The following is a 22072-nucleotide window of genomic DNA, read 5'->3' as shown; positions in this document are numbered from 1 at the left end:
GCATATTAGTAGCAAAAAAAAAAAAATTATCTCAAAATAAATTTTGATAGACGAAAAAAAAAAAAATATTTTGGAAGAATTTTTTTTTCTTTTGCCATTAATGTGCTGATGTTAGCGCTTATCTTTTCTGGTGGAAAAAATAACTTTCATTGATTTGTGACAAATGTGACGTGATATAACTATTATAATGAATATTTATTTGTGAAGATAGAAAAATAAAAAAATCAAATTTTATTTTTGAATTTGGGTGCACTTAGAGTCACCATTGATAACCTCTCCGCGCCAAACAAACTTGGAGAAGATGGATTTTGATCCAGTTTATAAGGTACAATATAGACTGTAAAGCTGTAACCTACTCTATTCCTATTTTATATCGTGAATATTGTTTCCATTCAATTTAAACACAACACTTTCTTATATTTTGCTGCATCTGCAATAGAGAGCACTATCAAATGGCCAGGAAATAGGTGTGAAAAGACTTTCCAGAAGTTCATGGCAAGGAATTTCATAGTTTTCTACCAAAAAAGAAAGGATTTCCAGAGTCCAGAAATGAGATACTTTTGTAGCTAAGCTTGAACACAAAAATCTTGTGAAGAAATTGGGTTGTTGTTTCAAAGAAAAAAGAAATTAGCTAACTTGTTTAAGAATTTCTTCCGAAAATCATGACACATTTCTATATGGTATGCTTGGCATTCACTTTTTTCGATGCTATAAAAATCTTGCATTTTTTTGAACAAACTGAAACTGCCACCATGTTCCTGCATTTTATTATATATATATATATATATATATATATTTATATAAAAGAGGTCATCTGTTCTGTCTATTGCAACCAATCCCCCATAGTCCAATCGTCGGGGTCGCGCACCTGCAAGAAAGGTCTTCACTGACCGGAGATGCCTCTGACGGGGACCCTCCGACGGTCAAATCAGAGAGGAGACTAGACAACAGTGAAAAATCAGGGCCTCAGCGGGGGAGAAAGAGAGAGCTAGAGAGTTCAAGAGCTTAAAGGCGCTTCAAAGAGCTTGAGAAAAATTCTGAGAGCTTGCTTACCAAAACTGTTGCCTTACCTCGTTTTATAGTAGAATGCGGTATGGTCCCGCCATTAATGGTGCAGACAACTGGAGAGTTATCAAATCGTCGGAGGCTGTGAAATCACCGTGGGTTGTCAAGTCATTGGAATTAATCCATGTTCTTGACAGGACAATGCCCCAGGACGGTCGTACCACATGTCCTTGGTGGGGCAATAGCCCACAGTGGTTGTACGGCGGTTAGATGGGTTGCCGACTATATGTCGGTATTCGATTGTCGAGACGTCGGGTAGTATCTCGGAGACATCGTCGGTCGATCTGGTATCTTGTGGAAGTCGGACATCGGCTGCCACCTCCGACAGTGAGTCGGTGATATGGGTTCGACCGTTCGATCAGATATTATCAGCAGTCATTGTCAGAGTCATTTGTCCGTCAGATGGGTAGAGTCGGGTATCGGCTATCGGATTGATCTAAAGATAAATCGATGTACAGGAATTAGTCGGTATATCCCAACAATCATTGTCCAATTCATGAGTCCTATGTGGGAGTCGATGATTGGTTGGCTTGCTTCATAGTGCGTACCCTCTCTTGCATTGAACCAATCACCAACGACCATGTCGAACTTGTGAACTGAGTCGGAAATGACTTGTCCGTAGGTAGCAGTAGTTTCTATTTTAAAAAGCTATATGGTAACAAGTCACAGGGCATTTTGGGAACAAAAATCATATCAGACGGGCATCAGAATATATATATTTTTATAATTTTTTTAATATTTTTTTTAAAAAATAATTTTTAAAATTAAATAATTTTTAAATAAAATTATTAGTCTCGTAATTTAAAAAAAAATATCATTTTTTTTATTTTCAATATATATTTTTTACTAGTACATATTATATAGTTATATAATACACAATAAGTAAATTAATCATGAAACAAATTAATACATATTTTTAAATAAATTAATATATAATTTTTAAAATATAAAATTTATAATACATAATACATGATCAGATAATACATATTTAGTAAATTAATTATTTAATAATATAATATATATTTTCAAATAAATTGATATATAATTTTTGAAATATATGTTTGTCATTATATATTACTTGGTCGGATAATACATATTCATTAACTTGCTAATATATATTATAAACTTTTTTACTACATATTTAGTAGTGATCCAATATATATCTCTAAGTAAAAAATATATTTTAAAAATTATATATGGATTTATTTAAAGGTATATATTGGATTATACTAGATGTGTATCAAAGAAGCTTGTAGTATGTATTAAAAAGTCGATCAATGCATATCATTAAATTATAGAGTATGAATTGATGAACATAATATTTTATAAATTATGTATCAGTTTATTTAGAGCTATGTGTTGGATTGCTAGATGACTAATTTACTAAGTGTGTATCACCTGACCATATACTATACGTTAGTAAATTTCATATTATAAAAATTATATTTTAATTTATTTAATAATATATATTAATTTTTTTAATAATTAATTTGTTTAGTATGTATCACTTGGCCACATGTAGTATGTGTTAGTAAAAAAATATATTATAAAAATTAAGAAGAAAGAGAATGTGTGCTTTTTATTTTTAATTACAACACCGATGATTGCGTTAGAACGAAAAATTTTTGATTTTTTGATTTCTCTTTTAAAATTAATATTAAAAAAATAATAAAATAAGAAGCTCATCCCTTTTTTTTTTTTTTTCCTCTATTGCACTCCCATATGATTTTTGTTCGTATATTTTTCTTAAGAAAAGACGGGTCAGATGTATCGTCTAAGCCATATAAAAATAAGCTTTATATAATCTCACTTATTTTTAGTCTCATAATCTCTTTATCATAGACATCACTTCATACTATTCTGGAAAACGTGTTTGGCGTCGAGCAGCCATAACAAATAGGGATCAATACTTTTGCTAATTATCTTGATATAGTTAGACGAATGACGATCATGAGTCCAGTTGCATGCCAGATTTTTTTTTTCCCCACTCAATTTGGTAATTTTGGTTATATTATGATATCATTTTACGGGATAATCCTGAATTAAGCAAACAACGTCATTCTTCTGTCTAATTTCATCACTATGGTATTATTATATGCTTTGACTAGGTTTTACTTGGATGATACAGATCCCATCAAATGTGGACTACTAGATTGGGGGAAGAGCGATAACATTATTGGGTACTTTTCAAATAAATCAGATGTTTTTAGCTTTGGAGTTTTAGTTCTAGAAATTGTGTCCGGTCAAAGAACCAGCGACTTCCGTGGTTCAGAGAATTCTACAAGACATGAAGCAAAAGTTAGGGATTATAAATTGCCTTCCGTAATCTCTCCAAGCTTATTCTTTCATCATGACTAGTCTTGTTGATTGTTTGTTAAACAGGCATGGGAGCACTGGAGCAAAGGAAAGGCCCTGGAATAATGGATCCCTGCGTAGGTGGATCGTACCATAGGCAAGAAGCTCTGACATGCATTCACATTGGATAATTCTGTGCTCCTTGAAGACATGAGGAAGAGACCTTGCATGGCATCGGTGGTTCTCTCATGCTAAGCAATTACTCTGCGACTCTTCCAACTCCAATAACTGCATACTTCTTTGTTCGAGGTAGAACAACCGCTGAGTGAGATTACGGCTTTGAGAACTACCGATATTGATTCCACTCTATCTGGCTTGTTATCTATATGCAACATTTCAATTACCGAAATGGGCCCCGTTGAGAAATTGGGTGCAAATTTGGATATTTTATCATTGATGAGAAAAAGGATAAGCTTTTCAGAGGAGGCTGACGATAGATCGAACTAAGAATGAATACACTGTATCTTGTGTTTCTTTTTTCTTTCTTCTCTACAATATGAAGCAATAGTAAGAGGATGATGTGAACAATTAAATAAAAAAGTTACAGGACATATATATTGCTTCTGTTGAGTATCTATTTATCTCTTATTATAAATATTTGATCGTGTGATTTTTTTTCTTTTCTTTTTTTTCTTTTTTACATTGCTGCTTTCCTTTTTTTTTTCCCGTAGAAGAATAATGATTGGGCGTTGGAAACACCCTCTGTTGCATGCCTCCAGGGCACCTTTCACTTTGTCTGAGCCCGTTAACGTATGCGGCTCATATTATTTTTTCCTGGTCTGATACAACGGTTGCTGTAAATTATTATACAAAAACATTATACCACATTATAACAACAAAGATGTAGCCAAAAAGAAAGCCATGGAAGAAGGCCACTATAACAACCCAAGACTTCACTCAAAAAAGATAATCAAAAGATATTATTTGAATTTTCTGATCCTATATAGGTATTCAAAATCTTTCTAACAAATAATTGATATGAAATTAAATATATGTCCATATAGATCCTCACAATCACTATGGTGGCATCCATAAGGATGACTTTGAGGGTACCTTACACCTCCAATGAACCCCCTCATCACTCACTTTCCTTAGGTGTCCTCAGTGCCACAAATTCGAACCTGCTCACCGTCTCCTTGGATGTTATTGTTACAAATGTCTTCTTCTAAAATTAATTTGATATTATTCACCAAAAATAGTTTGTACTTGTTAATGGTTAAGGATATATATCAATTTATAAAATATAATTAAGTTTGGCATCATGCCACCTTTATCAAATTGCAAACATATTGGTGAATATATATATATATATATATATATATATATATTTGAAATCTATGCATACCAAATTTAAATTTAAACAAGAAAATATACAGTACTAAGAGTTTTAAGGTAACTATATGTTAAAAAAATATTGGGGCGATTTGGTGATATAAAAATGAGAGGATGCTGGTCAATTTGTTGCAGTGGAAGTCAAGGCATCAATTTGCATACGAAAAGAAGAGCAAAGAAGATTAGTGGAGCTGGTCTAATCCAAGATTTTTTGATATTTAAGTCAGACAGAACTTTGAGAAATAGAATAGATATGTAGAAACATGAAAAAGAAAACGAAGTCGAGAGCTTGTAGTCTTCCCTTATCACTAATTATAGTTGGACCTTGAGCCCGTTATGAAGAACCCATGTCCTATTAAAGTGGGGCTCTAAAATTTATAGTCTAATAGGGTGCTGATTTGTTGTTTTCCTTATCTAGACCGGTCCAATAATATAATTCTAACTGAAACTGATCATCTGTTATGTCATGTATCAATTTACGATTGGCTGGGCCAATTTTGGCCGTATCAAAAGTCTTTTTCTTTGTAGTGCTCCGGTTTTGGCTATATCAAAATCCTTTTTCTTTTTCTGCTCGTGCATGCTTTCTTTTTCAAGCATGAATTTGTCTAGCATGGGAAATATATTAATAATTTAATCCATACCCAAGCTATAGATCGTTGAGGTCTCACAAATTTCACTTATGCAGATCGTAAAAAACTCACACCCATTGATGGACAAATAGAGTTCTGAATCAAAAGTAAGACCTACACTCTTAAAGGATCAATAATTGAGTCGACGTGTACCCTCAGCCAACTTGACCTGGTGCTAACTCGTAGAGATTTTTTATATAATATTTCAGCATGACGACACCAATGCTATGAAAAATATAAAGTTCATGTTAATTATCTTTTTAGCTTGTAGAATCGCAAATGATCCAAGATGCTCCAAAACAGCTTAGCATTGGCTTAATCCAGACTTAGACAAACAGCTGAGCTCCAACAAGTTTTGGAGCTTGACTTATAAATGATGAACATGAGTCAACAATAAAATCAATAGGAAACTCGATTCATTTCTATTAAATCTTGGGTCACAGCATATCTAAGTTGAGGTTGAACAAACAAGAGGATATGAGGATCAGGGCAACCCTTTGTTTGTTTTTTTTTTTTTTTGGTATAAGCAGGCCATAGTGTCCAAAAAATCAGAGTATAAAATGTCCCGTAGGATCCGAGAGTAGTCGACACCTTCATTCCAGATACAGTTTTCGATGTACTCGGCAATAAAAGAAGCAGCCCAATCTATCATGCTATTCACCTTTCAGAATATGTGTCGGACAGACAATGCGATGGCATGATGAAGGAACCTCCAGATAACGTAGAGTAGTGGATGAGTCTCTAGTGTTTCGTCTCATCCTAAATCCAGCTGACGACTATAACCAAGTCACCCTCGATGAAGATCCTCTCAGCTTGCAACTCATGTCTCACACAAATGATGCCCGTCCAAGTGATATGGGGCTCTGTCCCAGAAACAAATGGGTCGAAGATATGAGATCCCTCAGCAGCCAACAACCTAGTATCCGGACCCTGGATGACATAGCTCGCACTACCTTTGCCATCTCTGATATTGCCGTCAAAGTTGATCCTAACAAACCCCGAGGGTGAAGGCTCTCAAGAAATGAAAAGAGTCCTTTGAGCTGCTACATACAAGTGCAATAAGGGAGTTCTAGGAACTTGTGGGATTAAGGGACATGGCAGCAGTATTAAAGCAATAAGACTTCTTAGCTAAGCAACGAGCTCTCTCCACCATCCATTGTATAGACGCAACTTTGGCTTCGAAAATCAAGCTGTTCCTGGATAGCTAGATCTGATAGGTGGTGTAAGCCATCCTAGTACCCTAGAGCGACCTCTTGATCATATTTTGGTGGATAGTACCGCACCCAAGAAGAACAAAAGCCATGGGCTACTATCAGCCCCCCAAGTCTGGCCACCTATCATCTCTCAAATTAGGCATGCCCTCAGATAACAAAGTAAGGCATGCTCCATCAATTCATCCTTTAATTTGCAGATTGGATAGGATGCAGGAAGATTGATGCTTTTGTCTCTAAGAAATGTCCGAGTAAGTAGTCGATTCCAGACAGCCTTCTAGAAGAAAAGTTTGACCTTAAGATGGGCAGCCACACACTAAATCCAAGTAGCTTTGATCATTTTCTTCGATACTAATCTGCTTGTTATAGCGAGATCTCTAATAGAAATCTTGGGATAATAAGATCGACCCCATACCCTCAAATCATGGCTCCCATAGACATGAATCAGAATAGTAAGAATTTTATCCACAAGCAAGCCTCTAAAAAGATGAACGACATCCTAAGTCCTCTAACCTTAGAGCAAGTTTTTGTTCAGTGATAATCACTTATTCTTATCTACATTTTTTTTAGAAAAGATATTGTGTGATACTATACCAAATGTGTTTGACTTTGACTCTAAGCATCCTTAAGCAGACTTGCTCTTTTGGATAGGCTGGATTGGGCTTCGGCCAAGCTCATCCTAACGAACCATATCGATTTGTTAGTTTCGGATCTGATTTGATCTGAGCCTTAGCCTACTTTTCAAATCCGAGTTTAAGTGACTCACGCTATCTTTCTATCCTGTTGTTTTCAAATCCGAGTTTGGGTGACTTAAGTTATCTTTTTATCCCGTGGTTTCCGCACACACACATATAATAATAATAATAATAATATTTTATAAAAAAATATTAGAGTATTATTAATTCAAATTTTCAAATGAATTTTGTGTCACTTGGAGTTGTTGTATTCTTTTACATTTATTGTCACTAATTTTAATTTATTTATCAATTTTTTTAATTAAAAATTTAAAAATTATTTATTTATTAATATTGTAGTCCATCTAAAATTAGTATTAACTTTAGATACATAATATTTTTTTATTCATTATTACATCTAAATAATTAAAAATAAAATAATAATATTTAAAAAATTATTTTTATGTATTCAACCTCATATAATGTGTGGATCTTCAACTAATTAAAATATTATAATAGTAATTATCTCTCTTACAACCGTCTCCGTAACAAAGATAAACTAGTCTGTTAAACTATATCTGCTGTACCATTTCAGTGGTATATCATATCAGTCTATTTTCGCCGCGTGGTTTTTTGGTTTTTGCTTTCGCGGGGGAGGAGCTCAGCTTAAGAAAAAAGCTAAAATTAAAAGGAGGAAGCGCTTCCCGGCTCCTCTCCGCCTGCTTTCAAAACCTTGGCACGGACGGGGAATATCTGGCAGAGTGTACTGCTGCCCGACTCTAGCCTTCGACGAGGAGTTCGCCGTGAAATACATCGACAAGGCCCTCTTCTACGACCCTCTCAACCGCGATCTCGCCCTCCGCGAGGCCCAGATGCACCAGCTTGCCTCCGTCGGAATGCTCGCGCCGTCTCGATCCACGCCACCTACGAGGGCGTCGACTCCCTCCACCTCGTCCTCGACCTCTGCCTAGGCCCTGATCTGTTCGCCCGCATCTGCGGCCGTGCCCCACTCTCCGAGCATGAGGTCGCCGCAATGATGCTCCCGTTGATGGAGATGATCACCACAGGCCACCGTCGGAGGATCGACCACCGAGGTGTGAAGAGGGGTTCCTATCATGGAGCGCTCCCTTTCTTTGTTTCGTTCCCTTGAGCGAAGGTGGCCAGAATAGCCATGTGGCGAAAATTTCCCCTTCTTTCGCATCTTTTCGAATCTAAGATCTCCGGCGTCCTACGCCCGATGGCGACGGTAGGCGAAACATCTGACCTCGTCTCTGCAACCTCTTCTTGATCCAACCTTCGCTTCTCCTTCTGTCTTTTTCTTCCCCTTCCCCTCTTTCCCGGTTTCTTGATTTTCTTGAAATTTGGATTTATTTTTCTCCCTCCGTTTTTTCACTTCGGTATCCAGAATTTTATTCGAGAAAGCCAATGTACATAGTTAGCCCGAATTTCTTTATTTTATTTTATTTTATTTTATTTTATTTTTTCTATTGTTAATCCTACCTCTTGTCTTTCTCAGATTTGGATTAGGGTTGTTACATAATTATCCCTTTGTAACCCCTTTTAGAATGACATATTGTTGGTCTGAGGAACATGAACATGATAGATATGCTTCGCTGGCCCTGATATTTTGCGTTTTCTTTGGCCGCGGTGGAATATAACACCCCGTCACTCCTCCTTGAATTAAAGGAGTTGCATTTCTTTGACAATGGGAAGCGTTTGTTGAAAGCTCAGCTTCGCTTGCGTTCAGGGAAGGAGCATGTCAACGGCCAGGAAGAGATCCCGTTCCCAGAGAGAAGCAATGCAGTTGCGAAGAAAATATTTGCCGCATAAAAATGCCCTGCACCACATGGTTATTCTTTACCAGGTACAATTTATTTCCTTATCATGTTAGTAATGCTAAAAATTCAAGATTTCTTTTTTGTTGGCTCTCATTCATTGAAGACGTGTTTCACAAGATAGTTAAGACCGTGAAATTTGATTTTTGGTTGTTCATTACATGATTGTTCTTTTCTTGAATGGTTTAGCAGCAACGAGATATGCCCAAAATGTATCATGGTAAATGCTGTGTTGTTTGTTGCTTGGCCTCCTCCGCCACCGGTTTCCTATGTTCCAATTGGAACACACACGGCTGGGAGTGTGTGTGCGTGTACCGGAGTCGTAACGAGTCTCAATGAAATCTGAAACATGGGTGAAGCATACTCTGGTCAGGAAATTTGCTGGGTTTGTGATTGCTGTAAGCTGCCAAGTGCCAGCCAAGCATCACCATGCTCTCATGCACATATTCAGACAAACTGACAAAGACTGGGGTTTGCTTCAGATGAGTTCTTTGTTGCTTTCGATGGAAGACAACTTGACAAAGCAGAAGGATATAAACAATGTTTAGAGGCTGATCTGAAAACTGGCTATTAAGAAATCACAATTATTATCTTTCCCAGTTCCTGATCCAATCATGTTGCTCGACTACAGCCCACATGGGAACATTTATGGAATCATCCAATCTTTGTAAGAAAATTTGATCATGTAGTACAGGCAACGATCATCATACCTGATTTCATATGCACATGGTTGCAAGTATGGCCATTCAAATTAGGAAGAAACCGGTGAATTCACTTCTACATGTAGCCGGCAGCTTTAGATTGCTGCAAAAGTGCTCCATGCACTTGTTTGAGGAGGTTGAGTGAAGTAATCATATACTAAGTCTTGGTCATGGGAAATTTCTATTGAGGGTTACTTCCCTGCTTCAGAAATTCCCCCGAAACTAGAATGGATACTCACTTCCTAAGAATTTCCTTAACATTCTTTAAAATTTATTTCCTTGTATCCACAGCTGCACCTGCTACCAGTTTTGGCAACTAAGGTTCAAAGCATGTCATACCCAGTGTTATGGTGTCGAAGGATAAGCCTCTCATCATGGACTCATCCGAATACTGAACAAAATCTTAAACTTTGCGAAAATGATGTGCTTGTTTTCTATTACACCTTCCAAACTCTACTCATCTGACTGCATAACTTGATTGTTGACTAGGCTGATATGACTGAGTTGCTTATGATATTTATAATGTTTCCCATTAGACTACAGTTTCTTAAATTTACTAAATTTTAGGATGTTTATTGTGTGGTTTTATACTTTATCTTGGTACCTTTATTTTTTGGGACCAACAGGGTAGCAAAATACTATTTATTAGTGATCGTTAATTCTCCTAAAACAGAGTGATCAGAATTTCTTCAAGTCCTCTTATCATGCCTAGATATAAGTATAATACAACTATTATCTGGACAAAAGACATTTTTCTCTGGTCCCTTTCCTCGGCTCTTAGGTTGGTGTAGTTCATACTTTAATTGCCCAACCTAATTGGAGCAAAGATACAATCGTGTATCCACTACCATTCTTTGGCAATTTTACTTGAGGTTAGGTTTATGGCCCCTTCTCTGTATATCATTTTCTTGGACTTTGTCTAAATTCTGAAAGATAAGTGAACATCTTAATAAAGGAAATCAAGTAATAGATTTTGTCTTATAAGAGAATGGGTAGATATGAGCCAGACACACTAGATTTCCAGTGTTTCTGATAAAAAATTCAGGTGCTATATCCACAACAAAAAAGCTTTATAGTTTCGAAGAAAGACTATAATTGTCACGTCCCAAATCCGGGACATAATACGGCCATGCTATCAAGAGGTACCATCCTCAATAACTCAAAATCTATCAATTATAATCGACTAAAATTCTTCATAAATAAAATATAATAAAAGATTTAATTTCATTATTCATGAAATAATTAAATCAAAATTGGTTCAGAGTATCTAAATCTAAAATTAAATATCAAATTCATATTTCAAAATTCATCAATCGTTTATTTTATGTCCATAATCATCCTATAAATTATGATTCGGCTGCAAAATTTCCAAGCTCGCTAGTATAGACCTTCAAGTCTGGATGATCTTTCGTTTCTAATCTTATTCATCTGAACAGAAAAAGAAAAAGAAAAAGGTATAAGCTACATTAGCTCAATAAGTAAATCTTATACTATTTTATCCGGATCAAGCATAAATTTATACATGCATCAATAAATCATTTAAAGAAGATAATGATTATTGAAATATAAAACTTTCATAATAGTATATCATAAATAAATCATAGTCTTGCATATGCATAAATCATGCAATTTTCCTAAACATAGTTTCTAATGTCATTTTACTATCAATCATAAAATTTTAAATTATGTTAATTTTATCAATAAAATCATAAATCATTTGTCATTTTATCATATCATGCTTCTTAATAATTCTTTCAGCGTAAATACTAAGGTCACTATTATACCCATGACAGGACCATAATTATGTTATACCAACTATTATAATCTATTGGTGAGGGCCATATGTCTAGCTACTATAACTCGCTGGTGAGGGTCGCATACCCAGCTACTGTAACTCGCTGACGAGAGTTATGTGCTAAGCTACTGTAACCCGCTGGTGAGGACCGTATATAGCTATCTGAGAGTCCATAGTCATACTTCTTAAATCAAATTTTTTTAAAGCAAGCATTTTTAAATTCTGCTTCATTGAATCTTACTTTCTTGAATCCTGCATAAATAAAGTACAAGATAATTTTATAGAGCTCATAGTTAATAAATAATTTTTAATAATCAAATATTCATGAAATCATTCTTTTCGTAATAAGGCATACATTTCATAAATATGGAGTTTATATTTCATAAAAAGTCATTCATATTAGAATAGCCATAAATCATTATTTTATTACGAGTCATGAATTTCATAATGCACATGCTTGATTTTTATTTTAAGAAAATATAGAATAATTCTTTTCATGATAAAGTAGTTGATAATTTCAAAAACAAATAAGAAGTGTCCGGATTAATTACCTTTTTTTGTCCCAGCTCTTTAAGCTTTACTTGATGAATTTATCAAACCTATTTAATATATTAAAAGCATAATTAATTTTTATTCAATAAATTCAATCACAAGAAAAGAAAACTACAGATTGAGTGGTCGGTTCAACAGCCTATCCGGACATCAGGGTAATATAGGGCCTCTTAACTGAGAATTAGATCTAAGTGACTCAATCAAGAAATTATGAAGCATGGATTGGAATCAAGACCAAAATCAATCAACATGATTCATCAATAGAGAATTTCAACGATATTTGACATGGTCAGGATGGGATCCGATATCTTGCACAGATATCGAAGCAATACTGGGCCTCTTTAGAAAAATTATTTTGAGTTTATATTGGGGTCTATGGATCAAGTAGAAAGAGAAAGATGGTGTAGAGAGAAAAATCCTAAAGAAGAGAGAGAGATAAGAGAGGGATCCCTTCTCTCTCTTTCTTTTTTCTTTCCTTTTCTTCTCTTTTCTTCTCTTCTTCTTTTCTTTTCTTCTTCTTTTTCTTGGCCGAGCAGATGAGGGACACTGATGGTGGTTCCTGACTAGAAGACTAGCATCAGATCATGACAGTAAGTGGCTGACAGTGGTGGAGCAAAAGACGGCCGGTGACAAAGACTGATCGGTGGGAAAAACATGGGAAAGGGCCTAAAAATAGGAGATCCGAGGGCTTTTCATCATTTTGGCTGTTGGCTGCTCGCCAATGGCCATGATTTTGTCATGAAGGGTCATAGGGAGGCTGAGGGCTATGATCTAGAGATGCGGTACCATGGATGGTGGCGTTGGTGGTCGACAAAAGAGGAAAAAGGGCTTAGCTAAACAGAGAAAAAATAGGACCCTTTGTTTTTTTTCTTTTTTTTTTGTGTTTTCCGGCGAACTCGTCGGCCACTGGTTGTGCGTAGAGGCACGGGAAGAACAAGAAGAGAAAGAGAAAGAGGGGTTCGGCTTACCTTGAACTCCGATGGATTTTCTGGCGATGATTTTGGGCAGACAAAGGTCAGGGCATCCGTGGCTTCAACGGAAAGAAAATGAGGAGAACAAAGAGGAAGAAGGTCAGTGTTTATCATGGACGGCTTTGAAGGAGGGAGGAAGGGATTTATAGGATGGAGAGGAGGATGAATCCAGGTAGGATGGAGAGGAGGCCGATTCCTTTCTGGATTCGTCTTCCTCTTCGATGGGCTCGTGTGGAAGAAGATTCCCAACGGGAGTCTTCAACATTCTTTTTTTTCTCTATTTTATTTTTTTATTTTCTTTTTTATACTTTAAGATTCGTGTAAGGAGGGGTTTTAGGAATGGACATCACATTCTACTCTCTTTAAAAATAATTTTGTTCTCGAAACTTAGCATACCTTCATTTTTACATCAGTAAAGATGCTTAGTCTTCAAATCATCCTCGTTATACTTTTGCTATGCCACTTTCATCTAAGCTATACTTCTAGATCTTATATTCTGAACTATTTTTTATTAATTGGCTTCATCTTTCAAGTAATACAATTTTCTTCTTTTTTTTTTTTATTTTTCAGTACAAATTCATCATGAATATTTTATAATAGAAATGGCTCATTCAATTTCTAAAATAGATAATTCAAAGATATAGTAAACCGTAAAAGAATGGAAGAGCTATAATCAATATTCATATGGACATCTCCTTAAATTGGTTGAAATTGTATCTGTCGCAATATTATTGCTCGTTGTAGTATCCTGTAGAGTCAAGGCAGATATTCATGCATTCTTTTTTTGTACTTGTTCAACTAAACCAACAGCTTTGGAGTCATTTGTTTTCTTATTAGGACATTCTTATGCCAAATGTCCCCACTTGTCACACAGATAACATGCTATAGCTTCTTAAGATAAGGATCATGATGATTTTTACTGCAATATTCATAAGTCTCTGTTTTCTTTTTCTTTTTAGAGTTGTTCTCTAGGTTTCATGTCGGTCATCTTGAGTTTCTATTGGTTTAGATCTCTTCTTATTTGTCCTTTTTTGCTTTGATCTTTTAATATCCGATTCAACTTTCAAAGCTTATTTCAATGCATCCTTGTAGTTGTTAAAAAGATGAGAGGATAAGCAAGATCGAATCTTATATCCTAAATCATGCTCAAATCTATTTGCTTTGCTTCTTTCAAACTCTGTGAGCTGGGAGCAAAATCGACCTAATTCATTAAATTTGTTTGCATACTCTAGTACTATTATATCATCTTTTTGCCTCAAAGTCAAGAACTCATTCTCCTTAACTAATCTCACTGACTTTGAAAAATATTGATCATAAAATATTTTCTTGAATTCCTCCCATATCAGTTAGTTATCAATATTCCCATATGCAGTATTTATTGCAGCCTACCAAAACTCAGTATTTTCTTTTAGTATAGAAATAGCTAGTCTAACCTATACATCCTCAAGATACTGTAGTGCATCAAATATCTTTTTTATTTTTTAAATCTAAATCTCTGTAATCAGAGGGTCAGGTCCATCCTCAAATAATAGTGGGTTAAGCCTTCTAAACCTTTCATAATATGACTCTAAAGATGGCGTAGGTCGAAAAATAGCTTATATCTGCTGTTGCTGAAGAAGGTGGGTTACTATCTGACATACTCCAGCAATGTTTGCTTGAGTTACTGGGGTATTAGGAGCCTGCTCAACTGACTGGTTGGCATCTTCCTTCATAATCCTTCTTGCTCCTCTCCTCCTAGTAGCATGGTTCGCTAAGACCATCTCTCCTGTTGTTTATCATTATCTATCAAAAATATTGATATTGCTCATCATTACCTATCTAAAAAAATTTATATATTCTTATTCAATTAAATATGATCTAGCTAAACGAGATCTAATTATCCATTGCTAGATTTTAAGTTCTATCTATGATCAAACCTATTGCTCTGATACCATAAAATGTCACGTCCCAAATTCGGACATAACATGACCACGCTATCAAGGGATATCGCCCTCGATAATATGAAATCTATTAATCATAATCAACTAAAATTTTTCATAAATAGAATATAATAAAACATTCAACTCTATTATTCATCAAGTAATTAAATCAAAATTGGTTTAGAGTATTTAAATCTAAAACTAAGTACCAAATCCATATCTCAAAATTCATCAATCATTCATTACATATCAATAATCATTCTATAAATTATGATACAGCTGCAAAATCTCCAAGCTCGCTAGCATAGACCTTCAAACCTGGATCATCTTTCATTTCTAATCTTATTTATTTAAATAGAAAAAAAAGATATAAGCTACACCACCTCAGTAAGTAAATCTTATACTATCTTACTCGAATCAAGTATAAGTTTATACATGCATCAATAAATCACTTAAAGAAGATGATGATCATTAGAATATAAAACTTTTATAATAGTATATCATAAATAAATCATACTCTTGCATATGCATAAATCATACAATTTTTATAAATATAGTTTTTAATGTCACTTTACTATCAATTATAAATTTATAAATTATATTATTTTATCAATAAAGTCATAAATCATTTGTCCTTTTGTCATATTATACTTCTTAATAATTCTCTCAGACTAAATGTTAAGGTCATTATTATATCCGTGACAAGGCCATAATCATGTCATGCCAACTATTATAACTCGTTGGTGAGGGTCGTATGCCTAGCTACTATAACCTATTGGTGAGGACCGCGTGTCTAGCTGCTGTAACCCGCTGGCGAGGACCAGGTGCGAAGCTACTGTAATCCGTTGGCGAGAGCCATATGCCAACTACTATAACCATTGGTAAGGCTGTACATAGCTAGCTGAGAGCCCATAGTCGTACTTCTTAAATCAGATTTTCTTAAAGCAAGCATTCTTAAATCATGTTTCATTGAATCCTATTTTCTTGAATCATGCATAAATAAAGTACTAGATAATTTTAGAGAGCTCATAGTCACTAAATAATTTTTATCAATAAAATATTCATGAAATCATTCTTTTCATAACAAGACATATATTTTATAAATATAGAGTTCATATTTCATAAAAAATCATTCATATTAAAATAGTCATAAATCATTATTTTATCACGAATCATGAATTTCACAATGCACATGTTTGATCCTTATTTTAAGAAAATATAGAATATTTTTTTATGATAAAATTATTGATAATTTGAAAAATAAGTAAGAAGTGTCAGGGTTACTTATCCTTTTTCCATCCTAGCTTTTTAAGCTTCACTTGATGAATTTATCAAACCTATTTAATATATTAAAAGCATAATTAATTCTTATTCAATAAATTCAATTATAAGAAAAGAAGACTATAGATTGAGTGGTTGGTTCAACAGCTTGTCCGAGTACTGAGATAATATAGAGCCTCTTAATTGAGAATTAGATATAAATGACTCAATTAAGAAATTATTAAGCATGAACTGGAATCAAGGCCAAGATCAATTAACATGGTTCATCAATAGAGAATTTCAAAAATATTTGACATAACCGGAATGGGATCCGACATCTTGCATGGGTATCGAAGCTGGGCCTCTATAGAAAAATCATTTTGAGTTTATGTTGGGGTCCGTGGATCAATTAGAGAGAGAAGATGGTGTAGAGAGAAAAATCTTAAAGAAGGGAGAGACAAGAGAGATCCCTTCTCTCTCTTTCCTTGTCTTCTCTTCTTTTTTTCTTTTCTTCTTTTTTTTTGGTCGAGTAGAGGAGGGACACAGGTGGTGGTTCTTGGTCAGAAGATCGACAGTAAGCCATGATAGTAAGTAGCCAATGGCGGTGGAGCAAATGATGATCGGCGACAAGGACCAACCGATGGAAAAACATAGAAAAGGACTTAAAAATAGGGGATTCGAAGGTTTTTCTTTGTTTTGACTGTTGGCCACTCGCTAGCGGCCATGATCTTGTCGTGGAGGGTCATAGAGAGGATAAGGGCCATGATCCAGATGTACAGCATCAGGGGTGGCGGCGCCGGTGGCCGGGAAAAGAGGAAAAAAGGCTCAGCTAAATAGAGAAAAAAATCAGGCTCTTTATTTTTATTTTATTTTATTTTTTTGTGCTTTTCGATGAATCTGCTGGCCATTGGTTGTGCACAGCATCGGTTGTGCACAGAGACATGGGAAGAGAAAAAGAAAGAGGGGTCCGGCTTACCTCGAACTCTAGTGGATTTTTTGGTGATGATTTTGGGCAGACAAAGGTGAGGGCATCTATGGCATCAACGGGAAGAAAATGAGGAGAACGAAGTAGGAGAAGGTCGGTGTTCATCGTGGACGGCTTTGAAAGAGGGAGGAGGGGATTTATAGGATGGAGAGGAGGCTGAATCCTTCCTAGATTCGCATTCCTCTCTGATGGGCTTGCATGGAAGAAGACTCCCAGTGAGAGCCTTCAACATTCTTTTTTTCCTCTATTTTGTTTCTTTTTCATGCCCTAAGATTCATGCAAGGGGATGGAGTTTTAGGGTTGGATATCACAATAATTGTTCAAGATATTCATCAACCTTCTTCTACTTACCTTCATACTTCTATCTAGGTTCAAGTTCTGTAATTGACACCTCATTTGCTGACATTGGTATTGACTTGCTTGAAGATTGGTCATGCGTACCTCCAGATAAATCATGTTCATTTGAATAATCACCTGAATCCATGCCACTCTGTCCATTGCAAAATGCTGGTCTAGAAGGAGCCTGGAGAGAGACAGAGTTACTGTTGAGCATCACAACAACTTGTAACATGTTGGGTCTATCAGATGGATTTTCCTGGACACACAATAGGCCAATGTGAACACATCTTAACATTTCACTCCTTGGGCAATGTGTGCCTAAAGGTGGGTCCAATATCTCGAAAATTGTTCCTTTGACCCACCGCTCCCAGACCTGCATGAAATGAATTTATTTAGTCATCTAGAACAGAAAATACAATTGTATATATGCAGTTGAAAGCTCACATGGTTCACTGTGTCTTCAGCATATTCAGAACTAGAGAAATCACTGTTCTTTCTGCCTGTCACGATCTCTAAAACTAGAACACCAAAACTGTATACATCTGACTTGACAGAAAACTGCCCATGCATGGCATACTCCGGTGCCATATACCCACTGTAATAAGATGAATATGTTATATAAAACACTCTTCGACCAACCATCATTAGAATGCATAGACTATTCTTTTAGATGGAGAATGTATAAATTATCAAGATTTCTACTTACAATGTTCCAACAACCCGGCTCGTGATGCCCTGAGTTTGGTCCCCACCAAAAAGCCTAGCCAACCCAAAGTCTGAAATCTTTGGGTTCAAATCTGCATCTAATAAGATATTGCTGGCTTTTAAATCCCGATGTATAATTTTTAATTGAGATTCTTCATGTAGGTACAATAGGCCTCGAGCAATCCCGCCAATGATCTTGTTCCTTTGTCTCCAGTTTAGCTGTTTGCGCTTCTCAGGATCTATGTCATATACAAACTTGATAATCAATTAAGGCCATACATATTAGAGTAAGTCCAAAGGGGGCTTGAATGTAAGATGGTCAGACATCTGTTTCTTCTGCACTAAAATAAGGGTTACACTAGAAATATAACTAGATTTATTTGAAAGAGGAGAGCCTACATTTAAACAAACACCAAAGTTGTAGATTCGGTATCAAGATAAGTTATAGTTCGGCTCTATTATTTACGTTCATTGCACAACTTTCTAAAGGTCAGTTTTGTGCGGGAAGAAATTATACCAAAAAGAATGGTGTCCAGGCTTCTGTTAGGCACATATTCATAAACAAGCAACTTCTCTTGTTCTTCCAAGCAAACACCCATAACCCTTACAAGATTCCTGTGCTGGAGCTTTGCAACTAAAACTAGTTCATTTCTCAGCTCTGTCAATCCTTGTGATGAACTAGTTGATAACCTCTTGACTGCTATTTCTTGTCCATCAGGTAGTAGTCCCTATACAGAATCATAAGATTAACAGGAATTATATAGAACCAGAAGAAATTAAAGATATATGTAGAATTGATTAGGATCAAGAAGATTACATATGATAAATTTTTACATTGGAGCACAATTCTGTTAATATTATTATAGAGAAATTAATGCAATAGGCTACCATGATACCTTGTAAACTGCACCGAAGCCACCTTCTCCAAGTTTGTTCTCTTCCGAGAAGTTAGCTGTTGCAACTCGTAGCGTGGATATATCAAGTAATAGGGACTCGACACTTGTGATTTCCTCCAGGCTACTCCCATCTACTGAAAGAGTAGAATCTTGAACGTATTATCAAAAATTTCTTTTGAATCTTACAAATGATGATAACAAGATTAGATGTTTGGACTTGGAAAAAAAAGTTCAGAAAATGTTACTGCTCAATTAAACCTACCCAGCTCTTAAATCAAGACCAATACATAGGTTGTTGCCTCTCAAGGCGGTAACTTCTGGGCTGTTGGACCTAGTTTTTATGGGCTTATTGATGGCCATTAAAATAAATAATCAAGCATGCATTGCATTTTATTGCTTGCAGTAAAACTTTCTGGTCACAACGTCTATAGTAACTTTCACCTAAGATTTCATCCTTTTTCCCTCTTGGTAGAACTTGCTCAAGCTCTCCAACAAAAATGTAAAGAAAAGAGCTGGATATTTTGTGAAACAATATAAAGCATCTAATTCATGGGTTACTTACAGGGTAACTTTACAGCTGGCTTCCTTCTCCTCCAGATGCAAATGCAAATTATGGAGATCAGCACGAATGCAATTACTAGAGGTATAGCAATAGCAAGGACCACACCAATGACATTTTTGTTCTTTCCTGCATTGATAAATGACAGATTGATGATAACAAGACGTGGAGATGTTGGTTAAGACATACATCGCATCAGTGCATCTTTGTTGTATGTTACAAATGTTTGTGGCATCTATGGAAATTGAGGTCAGTCATATTGTGGGAAAGCTTTTATTAATATTCACTCTATAAACCCTATGATTCTTGTCTGTTAGGCATTGACTAAAGCATATCAGGTAAATGGATGGAGTTTGGATCCTTCGCGGTGAATGTTTGACACACCACAGAGGGCTGTATGGTACTCAATCATTGCCACTTCATCTGATTGTGTAGATGGACGGCTGTCAAACATGGCAGCGTGTTGCATGCCAAATATTGTACATCGCTGTTGGATGCTGAAAAGCCGTCGCTCTCCATGATAGGTTGAGGAGGGTGATCCAAGGTTGTACAGCTCTCTACGGTGCAAAATATGCACTGCAGAGGATCCCAACTCAAGCAGGTTAGATGTGAAGCAGAATTACAGTTCCAAAATGGATTGCCATGTATGAGGAATCCATGTGCAAACTTTTCATTCTCTAAGGTTGGTAATCAGCCTGTGATCCTAAGGAATTGTTAATTTGGTGTAAGTATGATAGTGTGAACTACCTTTGAGCAAACAATTATATACTGGTGCTAGCCGGCAAAACCTTAAAAGTAAAGAAATGGTTCGCTACTTTGGCTGATTTGTGGAAATAACCTTTGTATATTACAGCACTAGGCATCAGTGCCCACTCTGTTGCTTACATAATATTGCTTTTGTTTTCTACGGCAGGCCAATAAGGAAAGGCTGATCTTTACTGTTATTTTAGATCACCCACCACTTATATTTTTTCACGATCAACCAAGAATCTGTGTACATTTGTAGACTAACGTTTAATACCAAAGGAGAACTCTGTTAAGTTTCAGTAGACAGATCCTAGATTCTTATATACTTCTCAACTAAATTACGGAGAAACGTACGTTTAGCACAAAAAACAAAAAGAAAATGAAGCCATAAAACTCAAAACTGATAGGATATTAGTAAACAGATTAGAAATGACTGGATCTCAAGCAGAGTAGAAAGGACTCATCTATTCCCTATTAAGTCACCGTCGATAAACCGAAGCTATTGCAACTAGTTTGCTGGTACCGGTCGGAAAAATCTTACCCCTCTTACCTTCTTCATTAGGAGGGTTGATAGGTGGAGGCACTAACGTGGCAGGCGCCGGCGCCGGTGAGTTCTCCAGCGGCTCCTCAAGTCTTAGCGTCGCTGCCCCGTCGAAGAACTTGTATATCTCGTACCTAAAATTGCAGCTCGCTGCGATTTCCCTCCCTCCCTGCTTCCCCTCTAGCTGTGTCGGTCTCGGCTGAAGGATACTTTGGAGGCACTGCTGGCACTGGCTGGGCGACAGGTCCTGTGTGCACTGCACCAGCCCATATATCTCAGGAAAAGGAGCCTTGGTAGAGTTCACCATCTGCCCGGAAGCGAACCTCCTCGTCGAGTTGGAGACGGCCCAATCGGTGATTTTGCTCATAAGCTCGTCCACAATCTTGTCGAACCAGCTGCGGTCGGTCACGTTGTAGCGGTTCCACATGATCCAGGACGGTGAGGTGTCGACGGTGGAGAAGAAGCGCTGGTTGGAGTAGCGGAGGAGGCAGTCGTCGTAGAAGACGGTGGCGCCTTTGTTGTACGCGCAGAGCTGGGGGGCATCTTGGATTGCGTTGTTGAGGCAGGAGCGGCAGACGGAGGCGTTGGTGTCGCCGCGGCACATGGCGAGGCCGTAGATTTGGTCTGGGATCTGGCCGACGGTGGCGTTGAGGAAGCCACCGGAGAGAGAAGCGTTGGAGGCAAGGGAAGGGAGGAGGAGGTTCATGAGGTTGGACTCATAGGTGCTGTTGGCGGTGTAGTTGTCGGTGGTGCCACAATAGTAGTGGAGGGGATTGCCGGCAGTGGGAGGGGAAAGGAATATGAGGATGAGAAGGCATAGGAAGAAAGGGAAGGAAACATGGCGAAACGAAACCATGGATTACGGTTGCAGTGTGAACGCACTATCTCTGAACATGTTCTGATGTTAGGTATATCTGGCTATGGAAACAGGGTGCGAGCTAGAGGGAACCATGAGGCGACGCGCTGGGAGGGAGCAGGAAATGCCATGGAAAGATTGGGAG

General features: G+C 36.7%; 2 protein-coding genes and 1 long non-coding RNA gene across 8 annotated transcripts in view; 1 reads left to right on the top strand and 2 right to left on the bottom strand.

Moving 5' to 3' along the window:
* Positions 1-7985: 7985 nt before the first annotated feature.
* On the top strand, positions 7986-9441 carry LOC109506116 (uncharacterized). Its single transcript, XR_003801931.2, has 3 exons — positions 7986-8512; positions 9014-9130; positions 9294-9441. It is a non-coding gene; the product is annotated as an uncharacterized lncRNA (long non-coding RNA).
* A 1568-nt stretch (positions 9442-11009) lies between these two features.
* On the bottom strand, positions 11010-22038 carry LOC105052857 (cysteine-rich receptor-like protein kinase 6). Of its 6 annotated transcripts, none has more exons than XM_073252315.1 (8): positions 21072-22038; positions 19787-19912; positions 19225-19358; positions 18846-19056; positions 18330-18567; positions 18068-18218; positions 17636-17996; positions 11010-11230 (listed from the first exon to the last, which is right to left on the bottom strand). In XM_073252315.1, the coding sequence occupies exons 1-7, from the start codon at positions 21925-21927 to the stop codon at positions 17646-17648; spliced, it is 2067 nt and encodes a 688-aa protein (XP_073108416.1). In that variant the 5' UTR covers positions 21928-22038; the 3' UTR covers positions 11010-11230; positions 17636-17645. The 6 variants fall into 6 exon arrangements, with proteins under 6 accessions (XP_073108416.1, XP_073108417.1, XP_073108418.1 ...); XM_073252316.1 differs by having other exon boundaries at positions 19225-19355; XM_073252317.1 differs by having other exon boundaries at positions 21081-22038.
* The window catches only part of LOC105037771 (cysteine-rich receptor-like protein kinase 6), a 63846-nt gene continuing 53010 nt past the window's right edge, over positions 11237-22072 (bottom strand). The window contains 1 exon segment of the mRNA XM_073252310.1: positions 11237-12196. The gene's annotated coding sequence lies outside the window, so the exon portion shown is untranslated.

The sequence above is a fragment of the Elaeis guineensis genome, chromosome 2, assembly GCF_000442705.2.
Source record: "Elaeis guineensis isolate ETL-2024a chromosome 2, EG11, whole genome shotgun sequence".
NCBI lineage: Eukaryota > Viridiplantae > Streptophyta > Magnoliopsida > Arecales > Arecaceae > Elaeis > Elaeis guineensis.
This window is presented reverse-complemented; position numbering and strand designations above follow the sequence as displayed.